The sequence below is a fragment of the Oculina patagonica genome, chromosome 1 (genome assembly GCF_052425735.1).
Source record: "Oculina patagonica isolate OP01 chromosome 1, crgOcupat, whole genome shotgun sequence".
Taxonomy (NCBI): Eukaryota; Metazoa; Cnidaria; class Anthozoa; order Scleractinia; family Oculinidae; genus Oculina; species Oculina patagonica.
In genome coordinates, this window is record NC_135758.1 from 17518161 (window position 1) to 17535926 (window position 17766).

The window sequence follows — 17766 nt, forward strand, 5'->3', positions numbered from 1 at the left end:
ACTGATCTAAAATTTCATGAACATCGTACAAGATGGAGGTATAGCGCCTCTAAAAGCACCTTTTAACAAGAAGCTTGAGAAGCCTAAGAAGCTTAAAATCGGGCGCTTAATAATTAGCTTTCTGTTTTGACTTGAAAGGCAGGGTACAGTGTAACAGTAAAAAATCACTGGAAAAACAGTCACTTAAACCTATTCAGGTCGGGGGGGGGGGGGGGCTTTTGAGGCCCGCGCTGACTTTGGACGCTTATAACTTTTTCAAGATTCAACCAAACGCTGCCAAACTTTGCGCGTTTATCTAAAATTTATCTCGCAATAATTTGGTAGGATTAGTTATTGTGCCAGTAACAAGAAATCACCATGGCAACGTCATTTTGACAGGCTTGTTTTCCCAAATTTGAATTTTTCGTGTTTCTATTTAATAATGAAAATCTGGAATGTTTTCAAGAATGCATTGTTACTTAATGACATAATGGTCTCAATTTATAAAAATATATTTCGCACAATACAAATAAACGATTGAACTAGACGTCTAGAAAACATAAATTTGTAACACTTAGCAAAGTGCAGCCTTTTCGCAATACTTGATAAAGGCGGGGTTTTTACCTGAAGACCAATTTTTCCAACGCTTTAGGTGGCTGACGCATTTCAGTATTTTCCAGCCCTTACACTTTATTGGAACAGTATACAACTCCTAATCAGGTAACTACTATTGTCAAGAAAATGATCACAACTTATTGACCAATGATTACGTATTTGTTTTATACCATTACTGTAATAGCAACTGGTGAAGAATAGTAGTACTGACCCAAAGTATATGGGCTGGAAAACACTGAAAACCATTTCAGCCGCGTTTCAAGGAATCCAAAAAAGCTTTACTTATCCATATATATTTGTTTTGCAGTATTTTGTTAATTTTTGGACGATTTTGGGGGATGTCTGGGAGGCGAAAGTTTTTCTCAAAGGATTAGTAAAATTAAGACAAATAAGAAATATTGGAGATTTAATGTGATTTTAAAATTTGAATTTGAAGTTAAAAATTGGTGGACGGACACCAAACAGTCTCCTGACAACCCGGAGTGCTCTTGCGAGGGGGTCAACTGTTTGGAGGTGTTTCCATTCTTTTCATCAATCCCTTCTTTAAATCTTTAAATCTTTTTTTTACATTTACAATTCTCCCTCCCTTTCCATCTCCTTAGCCTTTCACCCCCACCTGTCCCTCCCTTTCTACTCTCATTCAATTTAATGTTTGTTTACATTTCCTAACCAATTCAGTATTGTACTAATCTGTGCCAAGCAATCAGATAATAACAGAAATGTGCCTTAATTTTGATCTTCCACACCAAGACCTTAGAGTATAAACCGCTAATAAAACAAAACACACTTGATAATAATTCTCTGAGGTTATACACCTTGCAGTATTAACGTACTAACGAACTTGATAACAAACCCCATGTCGTACTAAGGATTTTTACTGATCAACATAGAAAATAAGTTCACAATGGTTTGTTCCCAAAACGTTTTTTACTGTACAGAGGGTCTGTATATTGACCTGTAACTTGTATACCGTATTGAAAAATTCAGAACGAACCGACTTCTGCCCGCTACCATGATATCATGTTGAAAAATTAGCTCGTTCGAAACCGTAGCAAAATCGTTAGAGACAGACAAGATACAGCCGTTTACTGGCAGTCTTTGAAAATCCTGAATTTCGTCAAAATGAGCCAAAATAAAGTTTTAAAATTTCCTTTATCAATATGGTTCTTATCTTTTTATTCAATTCTATGAACTGCTTTTATGCAGTACTGTCCACAAAGATTTCAATTTCCTCAAAGTTTCGGGACAAATGGATACAAAATATTTCGTGCAGAATGTAATTTGATTAAGCGAATGTTTTCACGTCTATAAATACTTCAAGCAGTGAATGAAAAACCGTTTTGTTTTCATCGATGAGAACCACTTTCAAATAGTTAATGCATAAAAAATAACAATCAGATCAGAATACAATAATTATTAATGTAAGGTCTCGCTATTATGTCTCGGCAGAGATACTTCTTTTTTGCAAGTTCAAATGTATGCAAATTTCGTGTGAAATGTAATTCGATTCCATTTTCTTGTTTACAAACTCTTTCTTTAATAAGAAAGTTGTATTTTCGTGAATAAAACCCATTGGCCTGTTTTGTTTTCCTGATCATGTTTGTCTGTGATTTTTACAAAACATGTGGTCTTTTTTTTCGGAACTAATTATAATTATTCGAAGTTTTCATTTCCAAGTCATCTTTTCATTCGATAGCTTTACTGATCTCGTAAAAAATTCCATTCAAGTTCACACCATTACTGTACATTGCCAATGTTTTGCTGACGTCTTGAGAAGTGTCTTACTAACGTCACTAGTCAAATCTAACATATATCCAAACCATGTTGTGCCGCAAACATTCTACTCGTGACAGGCGACTTTTTGCTCAACTGTGCGGAAATGAAAATCGACATACTTCTTGCTAAATATATAACAAATAGTTTTAAAGTGGAGTCCGCCTCAAAAAAATGTGCCGCCTGCAGATCACACTGCTATTTGTAGAAACCAGCAAAGCGTCTAGTTTCAAAGTTTCCCACAAAAACATTGCGTGACATGAATGACATTACCTCTTTTATTAACAAAAATAGCTTCAACTTGTCAAAGCAACTACAGTTTCACAATGGTGATTATTACTACTTTACCCCTTAAGCTTTTTTCTCTGTCCTCCCGCCGAAGCAAAGAAGAGAACCAGATTGCAGATTAGCCCAAAAGTCGACCTAGTGTTCCTACAACGATTTACTGTCAAAACTGAAATGAAACCGATTGGCCCAGGCTATCCCCGTCATTTTTAGCCGACAGGAGACTATCGTCTAGGACGCCCAAAGGGTAAACTATAAATCGGCCACGCCCGATTAAAAAGGATAGTGCAGTATTCAGATCGGCTTCACTTGCTCCGTATATATGAATGCCATACATACCCTTGGAGAGGAAGATTAATCTAAAGAGGAAACCAATTTCGTCTTGATTATACCGTTCCTTCCTTAGCCCCCTAAGTACACACAAACGTTTATTGGCTTCACACAGTTTGCTCTTTACGTGCTCTGTAAACCTACAGTTAGACTGAAGGGTGACACCAAGGATAGTTAAGTTCTCAAACTGACTATATACATTGTATTTTTTCTCAGATTGGCCTAGTAATGGTAAGGAACAACGGATACTGCGCAAGTTTACGTGGTCTGACAACCACGACGCGAGCGACCTTTCGAGAAGGAATAACTTTCTTCCAAGGCTTGGAATTAAACAAGGTTCGTTTATATTTTGTAGTTTTTTATTTGTGCATGAGATGATTTCAAGCGTCCAAGTGATGGTTGGGAGCATGAACAAATTTATACTGTAGCAAAGTGGAAGTTTCCTCAGATCCCAGTAAAGCTTTCATATTTTGGACATTTTGATTTTTAGCGTGCTTGAGATTTAGCGCCATTTTGATGTCATTTTCACATGCCTGCTCCCTGTAACACGTAACTCGCTTGATGTAAAGCGAATTTCTGCTGATCTTCTGGGAACCTGTTTTTTCTTCGCGTGATAAACCCAAATGAGTAAAATTTAGTAGGTAAGTGACAGAATCTTCGCGCCAGAAAAAGAATTTTGTATAAGAAAGTTAATCACTAAATTAAATAGTAACAGCAGAACGGCTTACAGAACGGTTTATAACCAGCCGCTATAAAAAGTACTAGTTTGATTGCGAAACTTTCAACAGCATTACTTTCTCTTAAGAAACTTAACTGCATAGCTCTATATTTCTTATCCAATCTGGAACCTAACCACGCGTGTCCCTTTTGAAAACGGTGAACGCTTACCGGAACCAAATCAAAAAACAATCTTTAGATTTTCTAGTCAAGAAGGCTCGAGATTTTTTTCTTGAACTTTTGAATTTGACGAAAATGTCCAAAATAGTCCCTAGTATATGATATATCCACCAAAGAACAAGCCCTGAATTTGAGCGTGCTTTATTTTAGCATTATTCATGCTGTTAAAACCTAGCCAACTGCTCGACTTTCTCCTCCTCCTAATCATATCCTTTATTTAAATACGATAAGGGTTTTAAGCACAATGCTTGTGACGTCGTTTGCTAAACTACTATACTACTAAATACTGATACTAATAATAATTACTGCTAAATACTAATGCATTACATTGGATCATAATAACTATAAAAATGTTATTAGGGCGATCAGTGTTTGACATAATAAAAATTTGGTTTGTATCTGATCTTAAAATCTGTTGGTAAAAAAAAACATATAAAACTGAATTTTCGGTAACTCTCTGTTACCTTCATCAGAGTTAAAATTGGTTAACTCTGATGAAGGTAACAGAGAGTTACCGAAAATACAGTTTTATACGTTTTTTTTTTACCAACCGATTTTAAGATCAGATACAAACCAATTTTTTATTAACTATAAAAATAAACAAATATATAACTTACAATTAGTAACATATGTCTGTGGAGCGACTGAACTGACTGGGCATTAAAATTAAGCTCCTTAACTTAATTATCATTCTTCACTCTACGATAGAAAGCAGGAAATTGGGAGCCCGTATTATATTAAGAAACAGCGTTCCATAAGATGGCACCTCAATGGCTAATTGAATTTTTAACAACGTATGAGTTAAATCTAGGGACCGTGATCTTATTTCTCCTTCTGAGGCTGTAAGACACACAGGCTTTGTTCGTTTATGGAAACAACGCAGCTGGTGCTCCACCGTTAACCACCCTGTAAATAGTTTAATTATCCGGAGATTGTATAAGTAGTTTAGTGTGCTCCATTTCGTATACTGGTAGCCTTCAGCGGGTGACATGTCGCGGGGTAAGTTGTAAATCACTCTGGCCGCCCTGCAATGGAGCACTTCCAAAGAATTTAGTTGCTCTGCATTAACGCAAGCGCCCCAAACAACAAGACCATAAAGAACTGAAGGCAGGATGACCTTAAAATATAAATCCAGTAGGGCTTCTCTCTATTGCAGTTATTGGTAAAGTCCTTAGATTACTGAAATGTATGTATTTATCTGCAGAATTTCCGGACCATGACGCTTGTGCTTTGAATCGAGAGTTGATGGCATTTAGCTTAATGGAGGAGGACGATTGTGCAACACAATGTCAGTTTGCTGAAAAGTGTAGGACTGATTTAAAGTCTAAATCAGGCCCTTTGGTTAAAGAGAAGATCTTGTTTCAACATCACACTGTTTTAGATAGACATATGGTAAGTGTTTAGCAGAGTAAACATAACTCCAGTCGTAGCTTAACATGGCATGCTGAAAGTGGAACCTTGTAGGGAAGAAAACTATGGATAAGTAGTTCTAGTTTATCTTACTGAGGATCTTACAAACGTCTAATGATGCAGGGATGTAATTTTATGATATCTCCGACAATAAATATTATTAAAGATTGAAGCGCAGCCAGGATAAGACATAATAAAAACAAACGTTCACTGGCTAAAGATATTAAATTAAAACAATGAGCTTTCGGCTGTCGCTCTACAGCCTTCGACGGAAGGCTGTAGAGTGACAGCCGAAAGCTCATTGTTAATAAATATTATATTCATAAAAGTATTTTTAGGGATGCATATATGTAAATGTTTGGGAACTTTACTCCTGCACTGAAGCTTAGGAGGTTACACTGCTCTTTGTAAGATGTAGAAGTACTTGCTTCTGTGCCAGGTGTAACACTGTACAGTGTGTAACATTGTGACCATGGTATGCAAGTGTCTCCGTTTGGAATTGGGAAGGTATATCTTTGTTAGCATGGGAAAGGGTTATGGATTTGTGTTTATTCATCAAACTAAGAATTAATTCCCGTCTCAGAAAGCGAAAAAGGCCTCTACATCTTTAGCTAGTAATAAAGCCAAACCTCTATTTTATTTAGAATTGACTTAACAGACTGATGAAATGTACTCCAGTAATTTATAATTTCCTAACATTTTTTGTTTGGAGCTTGTGTTGTATCCACAATTATCATAATGATCGTAGACCTTCTGTTGAATGTAACATTTAAATCAGAGAATTGATATTTATAGTAATAAAGCCAAACCTCTCTTTTATTTAGAATTGTCTTTGCAAACTTATGAAATGTACTCCGATAATTTATAATTTCCTAACTTTTGTTTTAGTTTGGAGCTAAATATATTCTGTATCCACAATTATCACGATGATCTCGTTGACCTTCTGTTTTAGGAAACTTTTAGACTTGATTTTTATTTTACAACTTCCCAAATTGCATTTTTATATGCACCCTTGAAAGTTTGAGGGTGAAAAAATAAAAACGTATATGCGTATGAATCAACTGTTCGGACAAGTGCCATACTTTGAACAATAATTTATAGAAAGTGAGGACTTACCGCTATGCATGAAACAACAATGTCATTTGTATCGGTATACTAATTTATAAATAGTATTACTACAAAAAGAAAAATAAGTATAGTAACGTATACTTATGACATAAGTAAATACTCATAATCTGGCTTAAACTTAGGTGTCAGGATAATCTAAACTAGTCGTTTTTTTTTTAAATTTTTGAAAAAGAAAGGTTTGATAAACGTTTTGTGGCTTGTTTTCGACGTTCGTTTTTACTGGCAACGTTTGGGGATATTTTACTTACTACTAAATGCTGTTTTGGAAAAAGAGGCTTGTTCTTTCAATTTTATCTTTTCCCCAAGGGTTATAGTCGTTTTTTCATATATTGTTATATACAGTCATACAGGAGTAAACTAAAAGTGTTAAAGAGTTTGTCGCTGATGAAAATTGGAAGTTGAGACAAATTAAGATATTGCCTTTTGTAAAAAACAAAAAAAAAAAAAACAACAACAACAAGAAACATCTATCAATTTTGTCTTTCGAATCAATATGTTAAAGGTTTCGCTGGTTGGGCTACAGGAAATTATATATATAACTGGAGTACCTGCTGCTCACTTTATTTGATAAAAAAATTCCGAGAAAAGCCAAAAGTGGACAAGGCTATAGGCCGAGGCCAATTTGGCTGTCAGAGGAATTTCTTGAATCTAATCCAACTATGTAGTCCTGTTACATATTAATAATATAGCTAGAAGTCAGTCAATCCAGTGTTATTAACACTCATTTAGTGAAGATTTCTTGTGATAGAAATCTTCATCACAAAGAGATCTTAATCCATGTTTAGATTAGTTTAGCTTTTTAAATTTTAATCTTATATAGTTTTTTGTTTTAAGTTAGTTTTTTAATAATTTTTAGTTGTAAATATTTTTATACTTTATTATTTTAAAGAGAGCCACAAGTTTATTAGTTTTACAACTATTAAGTATTACCCCTTTTTGAATAAAGTTTGATTTTAAGGGGTCTTTTTAAGCAAGCTACGTCTGATTCCTCTGTCTTGGCTGTTGAAAAGGGCTTATAAATGAATGGTTTTATTTATTTCAGGTCACGACCTATTACGGTCATAGACCAAAGGTTCATTATGTTGTTGAGCAGCCTGTGCTTCCAGGTTTGTTAAAGCTGGTCGGGAAACGAGCTACGCTGGTGAATATGCGTCGCAAGGCAAATGGACACAAGAACGCTGAAGAAGATTTCTGGTGGGCTTGCGGGCATTGTTTCTTCGAACGTCGCAAGAAATCGACCATAAAAGCTCATATCATTCAAATGGTTTGTCACAAGTCAATATAAAATAAAAAAATACATAAGAAGACAAGCCGTCACTTGAGTCAGAGTTACCAGAAAGGTGAATATATATCTCTATAAGTGTTGCACACATGGAGGTCATGGAGATGTTCAGTAGAGTATATAGCTTTATATATAATCAATTCCATTATGTACTTTGGACTTGATGATGATGCCATTAAGTTATCAAAACGTCTCTTTTACACCTTTATACCCCAAATATACAATTGTTGCCTTGGGTTGTGTCATGTGGCTAGACACGTGACACGAGGATATAATAATAATAATAATAATAATAATAATAATAATAATAATAATAATAATAATAATATGATAATAATAATGATAATGACGGTTTATTTGTAGTATTTTCACTGAGTGGCTCTTCACCTACAATTACCATATACTACAGCAATATTTAAGGCTAATAATAATAATAATAATAATAATAATAATAATAATCATAATATAATGTTTAATGGATAATGGAAACTCATTGCAGTAATAACTGAATTACAGAGTAAAATACAAGGTATAAATATAAACTATTAATTACAATATATATACAATATAAGGTTCTATTATAAACAAGCTAGTTCGAGATTTATAGCGAGAAGTGACGAAGTCCTGAGAACGCTTCGTTCTGCTACGACTTGTGCCGGATCTTAAATCGTAGTTATGTACAATCTCCTCACGTCGAGGCAAAATAAAATGAAGAGGGCTATTTTCATCCTGAAGTTTACTAAATTAGAATTTAAAATTTTTTCAATTCTATTAAAGAATAAAAATATTATTTATTGCAATTAAAAATGTGAAAAAAAAGAAACACAAAATAATTATTCAAAGAAAAAAAGAACTAAGCAAACAATAAAGTAACTACTGCATCTAAGCTAATCTGGAAAACGCCTTCGTTTGCAGTTATTTCTTTGTCTCTGAGCTGAAGAAATTATAGTCTGAGCAGTTTCTTAGAAAAACAAGGAGACAAATAAATAGGTGTGCAGCTTGGTCTTGGAATGTATTTGATATTAAAGATCAAATGAACGAATCTTTCGATTTTTTTTTTATTTTAGGCCAATCTGTTGCTTAAAGGGACTGTGTCACGGCTGAGTTAAGTTTATTTTATTAAGTTTTGCTAAATACTCGCGATGAAACTAATGTTTGAAACAAAATTACTTCTATGGACCAAATGACAAAACCATAGCTTCCTTGCAACCAAATGTGAATCCCGGGCGTTATAATTTAAACTTACAAGCAAACAAAATTAACTTTGAAACCCGTTCAGCCCAACAATATTTCAAAAACCCATATCGCAATCCGTTTCAATCTTCGTTACTTTTGGCCATCCGTATCTTCTTTTCTTTTTGGTTTGTTATTGAATTGTTCCTTCACTGTTTAAAGACGATATTTTTATATTTCAACGAATTTGATGGTCATTTCCCATGCCTTAATTAAGCTAAATCCGTGACACAGTCCCTTTAAGAGCCAATTAAACATATTCTGAAGTTTCAAAGTAATTGCACTTTGCATTGCAGAGATATTGCAAGCTGAAAAATGTTTATTTTTTGCCTTAATGGGGCATGCTAATCTTTTCTTATCCTCGCATTTATGTCCCTGTCTGCTGCACCATTTGTTTTAGCTGATAACACTTTCTACACATCTGAACTTGTCCACTTTTTCTATGGGTTCTTCATCGATTGTTATGGACTTCCTTTACCTTTCCATTAATTCCCATCATTTTCGCCTTTGATACATCTGTTTGGTTTTCCAGTTTGGTAGCATTCATTCAGGCGAGGCCCATTGATGTTTCAGTTTCCCATCAGGTTGTAGGCTGCAGGTTTGAGTCATAAGCGACGCACTAAAAGACAAATGAAGGGCTTCGTAAAGCAGAAGACGCATAATTCGTCTGGACAGACCATGGGGCTTTAATATAAAAAGGGCGAACTGTTTACACTCGGGGCCAAACGTGAAGCTCGGTTCTCGGCAGCGACGAGAAATGACGAGAAGCAATGTAACGGAACGCAATGATGCCTCTAGTGTAGATTCCCCCTTTTATATCAGTGAACGCGATTTTGCAGATATCGCTGGCGTTAGTTCAAACCTGAAAGAGGGTTCTAATGGGGGCAGTTAACTACTAATTTTTACCCCAATTGGCAGTTAACTACTATTTTTTCGGCCAATTGTCAGTTAACTACAAATTTTAATTAACTACTAACTTTCATTGTCTTACAGCGAAATTATTGCGCCATAACTCGAATTTCACCACGTTAGTTATGAAAAAAATAAATAAATTGAAAGGCATGCACGACTCTCGCGCACGTGTATTAGCCATTTCATAGTTTCGATATCTCTGGTATATCTTTGAGAGACCTACCCCTTTTGAAAAATATTAGGGAAGGTCCTTCGACTTTTTTCTTGAGCAATTGTTGTTGCATCAAATGCCAATTTTTCATGAGTTTTTGCTTCTAGTTTGGTCTGTGTTTGGTACTGCTGGTTGGTATTGCGTTGCAAAGGGCAAGAGTTTTCGTTTGTTTTAAGTTTTGGTTGGAGGGCCTACTTCCTATTTTCAAAATTAACTACCGCTAGAGTTCTTTGGACTAGGCTTTCTGGGTATTACCACTCTCGATAAGACAAGATTATTGAAAGTGCTTGATTTTTCCTCAAATTTTGTTTTGGAGGAATTTTTTTTAAGTAGTCTCAAGTCCTAACCTTTAATAAAATACTTATGAACTCGACGAGTAATAAGTATACTGAAATGTTTCAATGGCCTAGCAATATGCGTATGTCAAGCACAAGTTTATTCGTATGGACCCGTATGATGTGAACGCCATTTTATTGCCCATGGCAGCTCGGTGTGTTTGATTGTTTGTCATCTCCAACATTCTGGGAGACACGTGACCAGCGTGTACTAGGGTCTCTCTTCTCTCGCTGCTGGGGGCGGGAAGATGAGAGACGCTGGGAACGAGGTTGTGATGGTAACAGCTTTCAGGTCAAAAGCACCGAGTCCAAGTTTCTTCGCTTGCCGTTTTTCCATGAATTCAAATCAATAAAATGTTTTCAAATGTCGTTCGATTGCCGATCCTTTGACAACATCTCGATAAAAGCTCAGAATAACTTTGACCACGCCCCACTCGACGCCATCACGGAAATCAACATGTGCCTGAAACTACCCTGGTAACTTTCGCATATAATTGTAGAATGAGCGTGTAAATGCGTGCGTGTGGAATGTGAGTGCATTATGTAATTGACTTAATATATGCTTGTAACGATCGTTTAGTTCAGTTCGAATAAATTGTACTTGTTGGTTGGAGTTCATCTCTCGAAATCGTCCATAATATCAATTTATATGTCACCTGGTAACGCAGCGGGACAGGTAAATGTCACGAAAACTACAAACTATTACTACAATTACTAGAACTTGTTATGCGGTGGAAACTGCAAAAAAAAGTGACAAAAAGCGATATTTACATATAAAGTAAAAGCTACAAAAGGAACAAATTACATATGGAACACACCGGTATACTTAGATATTATTACAGCTTGACTAGTTTTCTTCTCGGCGCAAATCATGTTAGACAAGTCATAGTTTGAAATTTGGGTCCTTCAATCCAGTATGCTCTACGTGGCCTCACTCACCTTAGGCTTAAAGTGTATCAGTAAAAACGATTTTGAGCTTAATGCCTGATTTGAATTCAACGAACGATTTAAGACATTCGCCTTGGCGGAAAAGACAAATCGTAGTTTTAGAGTGTGTCTTTTTAATCGGGCGTGGCCGATTTATAGTTTACCCTTTGGTCGTCCTAGACGATAGTCTCCTGTCGGCTAAAAATGACGGGGATAGCCTGGGCCAATCGGTTTCATTTCAGTTTTGACAGTAAATCGTTGTAGGAACACTGGGTCGACTTTTGGGCTAATCTGCAATCTGGTTCTCTTCTTTGCTTCGGCGGGAGGACAGAGAAAAAAGCTTAAGGGGTAAAGTACTAATAATCACCATTGTGAAACTGTAGTTGCTTTGACAAGTTAAAGCTATTTTTGTAAATAAAAGGCGTAACGTCATTCATGTCACGCAATGTTTTTGTGGGAAACTTTGAAACTAGACGCTTTGCTGGTTTCCACAAATAGCAGTGTGATCTGGCGGTACATTTTTTTGAGGCGGACTCCACTTTAAAACTTTTTTTATATATTTAGCAAGAAGTATGTCGATTTTCATTTCCGCACAGTTGGGCGTCAAAGTCGCCTGTCACAAAGAGTAGAATGTTTGCACAACTTGGTTTGGATATATTTTAGATTTGACTAGTGACGTTAGTAAGACACTTCTCAAGACGTCAGCAAAACATTGGCAATGTACAGTATTGGTGTGAACTTGAATGGAATTTTTTACGAGATCGGTAAAGCTATCGAATGAAAAGATGACTTGGAAATGAAAACTTCGAATAATTATAATTAAATACCAATTGAATTTTAGAAGAGAAATTCCGGAAGTGACATCTGTGTTCAAAATAGGAATTTTTGTACAACTTAAAGTTCCGAAAAAAAAGACCACATGTTTTGTAAAAATCACAGACAAACATGATCAGGAAAACAAAACAGGCCAATGGGTTTTATTCACGAAAATACAACTTTCTTAAGAAAGAGTTTGTAAACAAGACAATGGAATCGAATTACATTTAACACGAAATTTGCATACATTTGAACTTGCAAAAAAGAAGTATCTCTGCCGAGACATAATAGCGAGACCTTACATTAATAATTATTGTATTCTGATCTGATTGTTATTTTTTATGCATAAACTATTTGAAAGTGGTTCTCATCGATGAAAACAAAACGGTTTTTCATTCACTGCTTGAAGTATTTATAGACGTGAAAACATTCGCTTAATCAAATTACATTCTGCACGAAATATTTTGTATCCATTTGTCCCGAAACTTTGAGGAAATTGAAATTTTTGTGGACAGTACTGCATAAAAGCAGTTCATAGAATTGAATAAAAAGATAAGAACCATATTGATAAAGGAAATTTTAAAACTTTATTTTGGCTCATTTTGACGAAATTCAGGATTTTCAAAGACTGCTAGTAAACGGCTGTATCTTGTCTGTCTCCAACGATTTTGCTACAGTTTCGAACGAGCTAATTTTTCAACATGAAATCATGGTAGCGGGCAGAAGTCGGTTCGTGCTAAATTTTTCAATACGGTATATACAGACCCTCTGTACAGTAAAAAACGTTTGGGAACAAACCATTGTGAACTTATTTTCTATGTTGATCAGTAAAAATCCTTAGTACGACATGGGGTTTGTTATCAAGTTTGTTAGCACGTTAATACTGCAAGGTGCATAACCTTAGAGAATTATTATCAAGTGTGTTTTGTTTTATTAGCGGTTTATACTCTAAGGTCTTGGTATGGGAGATCAAAATTAAGGCAAATTTCTGTTATTATCTGATTGCTTGGCACAGATTAGTACGATACTGAATTGGTTAGGAAATGTAAACAAACATTAAATTGAATGAGAGTAGAAAGGGAGGGACAGGTGGGGGTGAAAGGCTAAGGAGATGGAAAGGGAGGGAGAATTAAAATCCATGCTTGGTTATATCACGCAACCTTTGACTTCTGTTGTTTTCTCACAAGAGCAAAACTTAAGGTGGGGTTCTACCTGAATTTGAATGGAACTTTAAGAGATTTAAAGAAGGGATTGAAGAAAAGAATGGAAACACCTCCAAACAGTTGACCCCCTCGCAAGAGCACTCCGGGTTGTCAGGAGACTTTTTGGTGTCCGTCCACCAATTTTTTAACTTCAAATTCAAATTTTAAAATCACATTAAATCTCCAATATTTCTTATTTGTCTAAATTTTACTAATCCTTTGAGAAAAACTATCGCCTCCCAGACATCCCCCAAAATCGTCCAAAAATTAACAAAATACTGCAAAACAAATATATATGGGATAAGTAAAGCTTTTTTGGATTCCTTGAAACGCGGCTGAAATGGTTTTCAGTGTTTTCCAGCCCTTATACTTTGGATCAGTACTACTATTCTTCACCAGTTGCTATTACAGTAGTGGTATGAAACAAATACGTAATCATTGGTCAATAAGTTGTGATCATTTTCTTGACAATAGTAGTTACCTGATTAGGAGTTGTATACTGTTCCATTAAAGTGTAAGGGCTGGAAAATACTGAAATGCGTCAGCCACCTAAAGCGTTGGAAAAATTGGTCTTCAGGTAAAAACTCCGCCTTTATTAAGTATTGCGAAAAGGCTGCACTTTGCTAAGTGTTACAAATTTATATTTTCTAGACGTCTAGTTTAATCGTTTATTTGTATTGTGCGAAAGATATTTTTATAAATTGAGACCATTATGCAATCTTGAAAACATTCCAGATTTTCATTATTAAATAGAAACACGAAAAATTAAAAATTTGGGAAAACAAGCCTGTCAAAATGACGTTGCCATGGTGATTTCAAGATACTGGCACAATAACTAATCCTACCAAATTATTGCGAGATAAATTTTAGATAAACGCGCAAAGTTTGGCAGCGTTTGGTTGAATCTTGAAAAAGTTATAAGCGTCCAAAGTCAGCGCGGGCCTCAAAAGCCCCCCACCCCCGGCCTGAATAGGTTTAAGTGACTGTTTTTCCAGTTATTAATCGGGAGTGGCCGATTTATAGTTTACCCTTTGGTCGTCCTAGACGATAGTCTCCTGTCGGCTAAAAACGACGGGGATAGCCTGGGCCAATCGGTTTCATTTCAGTTTTGACAGTAAATCGTTGTAGGAACATTGGGTCGACTTTTGGGCTAATCTGCAATCTAGTTCTCTTCTTTGCTTCGGCGGGAGGACAGAGAAAAAAGCTTAAGGGGTAAAGTACTAATAATCACCATTGTGAAACTGTAGTGGCTTTGACAAGTTGAAGCTATTTTTGTAAATAAAAAGGGTAACGTCATTCATGTCACGCAATGTTTTTGTGGGAAACTTTGAAACTAGACGCTTTACTGGTTTCTACAAATAGCAGTGTGATCTGGCGGTACATTTTTTTGAGGCGGACTCCACTCTAAAACTATTTTTTTATATATTTAGCAAGAAGTATGTCGATTTTCATTTCCGCACAGTTGGGCGTCAAAGTCGCCTGTCACAAAGAGTAGAATGTTTGCACAACATGTTTTGGATATATTTTAGATTTGACTAGTGACGTTAGTAAGACACAGCAAAACATTGGCAATGTACAGTATTGGTGTGAACTTGAATGGAATTTTTTACGAGATCAGTAAAGCTATTGAATGAAAAGATGACTTCAAAATGAAAACTTCGAATAATTATAATTAAATACCAATTGAATTTTAGAAGAGAAATTCCGGAAGTGACATCTGTGTTCAAAATAGGAATTTTTGTACAACTTAAAGTTCCGAAAAAAAAGACCACATGTAAAAATCACAGACAACATGATCAGGAAAACAAAACAGGCCAATGGGTTTTATTCACGAAATAAAAAGTTTCTTAAGAAAGAGTTTGTAAACAAGACAATGGAATCGAATTACATTTAACACGAAATTTGCGTACATTTGAACTTGCAAAAAAGAAGTATCTCTGCCGAGACATAATAGCGAGACCTTGCATTAATAATTATTGTATTCTGATCTGATTGTTATTTTTTATGCATTAACTATTTGAAAGTGGTTTTCATTGATGAAAATAAAACGGTTTTTCATTCACTGTTTGAAGTATTTATAGACGTGAAAACATTCGCTTAATCAAATTACATTCTGCACGAAATATTTTGTATCCATTTGTCCCGAAACTTTGAGGAAATTGAAATCTTTGTTGGACAGTACTGCATAAAAGCAGTTCATAGAATTGAATAAAAAGATAAGAATCACATTGATAAGGGAAATTTCAAAACTTTATTTTGACTCATTTTGACGAAATTCAGGATTTTCAAAGACTGCTAGTAAACGGCTGTATCTTGTCTGTCTCTAACGATTTCGCTACAGTTTCGAACGAGCTAATTTTTCAACATGATATCATGGTAGCGGACAGAAGTCGGTTCGTTCTGAATTTTTCAATACGGTATACAAGTTACAGGTCAATATACAGACCCTCTGTACAGTAAAAAACGTTTGGGAACAAACCATTGTGAACTTATTTTCTATGTTGATCAGTAAAAATCCTTAGTACGACATGGGGTTTGTTATCAAGTTCGTTAGTACGTTAATACTGCAAGGTGTATAACCTCAGAGAATTATTTTCAAGTGTGTTTTGTTCCTCGCGAAGCGAGGTGTATAATTTTGTCCCTCAAAGGGCTCAGGCGGGATGAAATCTCGTGTGGAGTTTACGGTCATATATATATATATATATATATATATATATATTTGTGAGCTTGGTGTCTGGCGGAAATGACGTCACACGGCCGCGCGCTGGTGGCCTAATGGTAAGGCGTCGAACTTCAAATCAGATCTTCGGGACTGAGGGCGGGGGTTCGAATCCCGCTAAGGTTTTTTTTTTTTTTTCTTTTTTTTTCTTTTTTTGTAGGTTCGAATCCTGAGCCTTTCATTTTTATCGTTTTTCTTTTCGGATTAAAATAACACTGATTTCCACATAATACTCCCTCAACGCCTATTCAGGCTATAAACCTTTCATGGCCATCAGGGGCGCGCGGGCGGAGGGTTCGAATCCTCCTGCCGTTCGTTCTTCTTTTTTTAATGCCCTGAAATAAATGTCCAAAATGCGAATATCCAATAATTTGTCGATGATTTTGAAAATAGCCTGCGCTTCCCAACGCTTTATACCTCTTTACGAACCAGAAAGAGCCGCCATTTTCAAAGCGGAGTAGACCCTGGGAACGAGGGTGTCGCGGCCATGTCCGTTACTAGGCAACAATAACAAATCACCGGTTAAAACCGGTTATCACTCCTTATTTATAACACCCCCCTCCCTCCCCAAACCAGAGCTTCGCGAGGCCCTGCGAGTCACGTATTACTAGTTTTATTAGCGGTTTATACTCTAAGGTATTGGTATGGGAGATCAAAATTAAGGCAAATTTCTGTTATTATCTGATTGCTTGGCACAGATTAGTACGATACTGAATTGGTTAGGAAATGTAAACAAACATTAAATTGAATGAGAGTAGAAAGGGAGGGACAGGTGGGGGTGAAAGGCTAAGGAGATGGAAAGGGAGGGAGAATTAAAATCCGTGCTTGGTTATATCACGCAACCTTTGACTTCTGTTGTTTTCTCACAAGAGCAAAACTTAAGGTGGGGTTCTACCTGAATTTGAATGGAACTGTAAGAGATTTAAAGAAGGGATTGAAGAAAAGAATGGAAACACCTCCAAACAGTTGACCCCCTCGCAAGAGCACTCCGGGTTGTCAGGAGACTGTTTGGTGTCCGTCCACCAATTTTTAACTTCAAATTCAAATTTTAAAATCACATTAAATCTCCAATATTTCTTATTTGTCTAAATTTTACTAATCCTTTGAGAAAAACTATCGCCTCCCAGACATCCCCCAAAATCGTCCAAAAATTAACAAAATACTGCAAAACAAATATATATGGGATAAGTAAAGCTTTTTTGGATTCCTTGAAACGCGGCTGAAATGGTTTTCAGTGTTTTCCAGCCCATATACTTTGGGTCAGTACTACTATTCTTCACCAGTTGCTATTACAGTAATGGTATGAAACAACAAATATCTAATCATTGGTCAATAAGTTGTGATCATTTTCTTGACAATAGTAGTTACCTGATTAGGAGTTGTATACTGTTCCATTAAAGTGTAAGGGCTAGAAAATACTGAAATGCGTCAGCCACCTAAAGCGTTGGAAAAATTGGTATTCAGGTAAAAACCCTGCCTTTATCAAGTATTGCGAAAAGGCTGCACTTTGCTTAGTGTTACAAATTTATATTTTCTAGACGTCTAGTTCAATCGTTTATTTGTATTGTGCGAAATATATTTATAAATTGAGACCATTATGTCATTAAGTAATAATACAATCTTGAAAACATTCCAGATTTTCATTATTAAATAGAAACACGAAAATTAAAAATTTGGGAAAACAAGCCTGTCAAAATGACGTTGCCATGGTG

The 17766-nt window shown here is 35.7% G+C and overlaps 1 protein-coding gene across 1 annotated transcript in view; it reads left to right on the plus strand.

Moving 5' to 3' along the window:
• Nucleotides 1–7892, plus strand: part of LOC144659700 (uncharacterized) — a 38882-nt gene extending 30990 nt beyond the window's left edge. Inside the window, exons 4-6 of the mRNA XM_078520196.1 lie at nt 3199–3318; nt 5084–5271; nt 7460–7892. Of these exons, the coding sequence (XP_078376322.1) occupies nt 3199–3318; nt 5084–5271; nt 7460–7702 (551 nt within the window). The 3' untranslated portion in view covers nt 7703–7892. The remainder of the gene's footprint in view (nt 1–3198; nt 3319–5083; nt 5272–7459) is intronic.
• The last annotated feature ends 9874 nt before the right edge of the window (nt 7893–17766 follow it).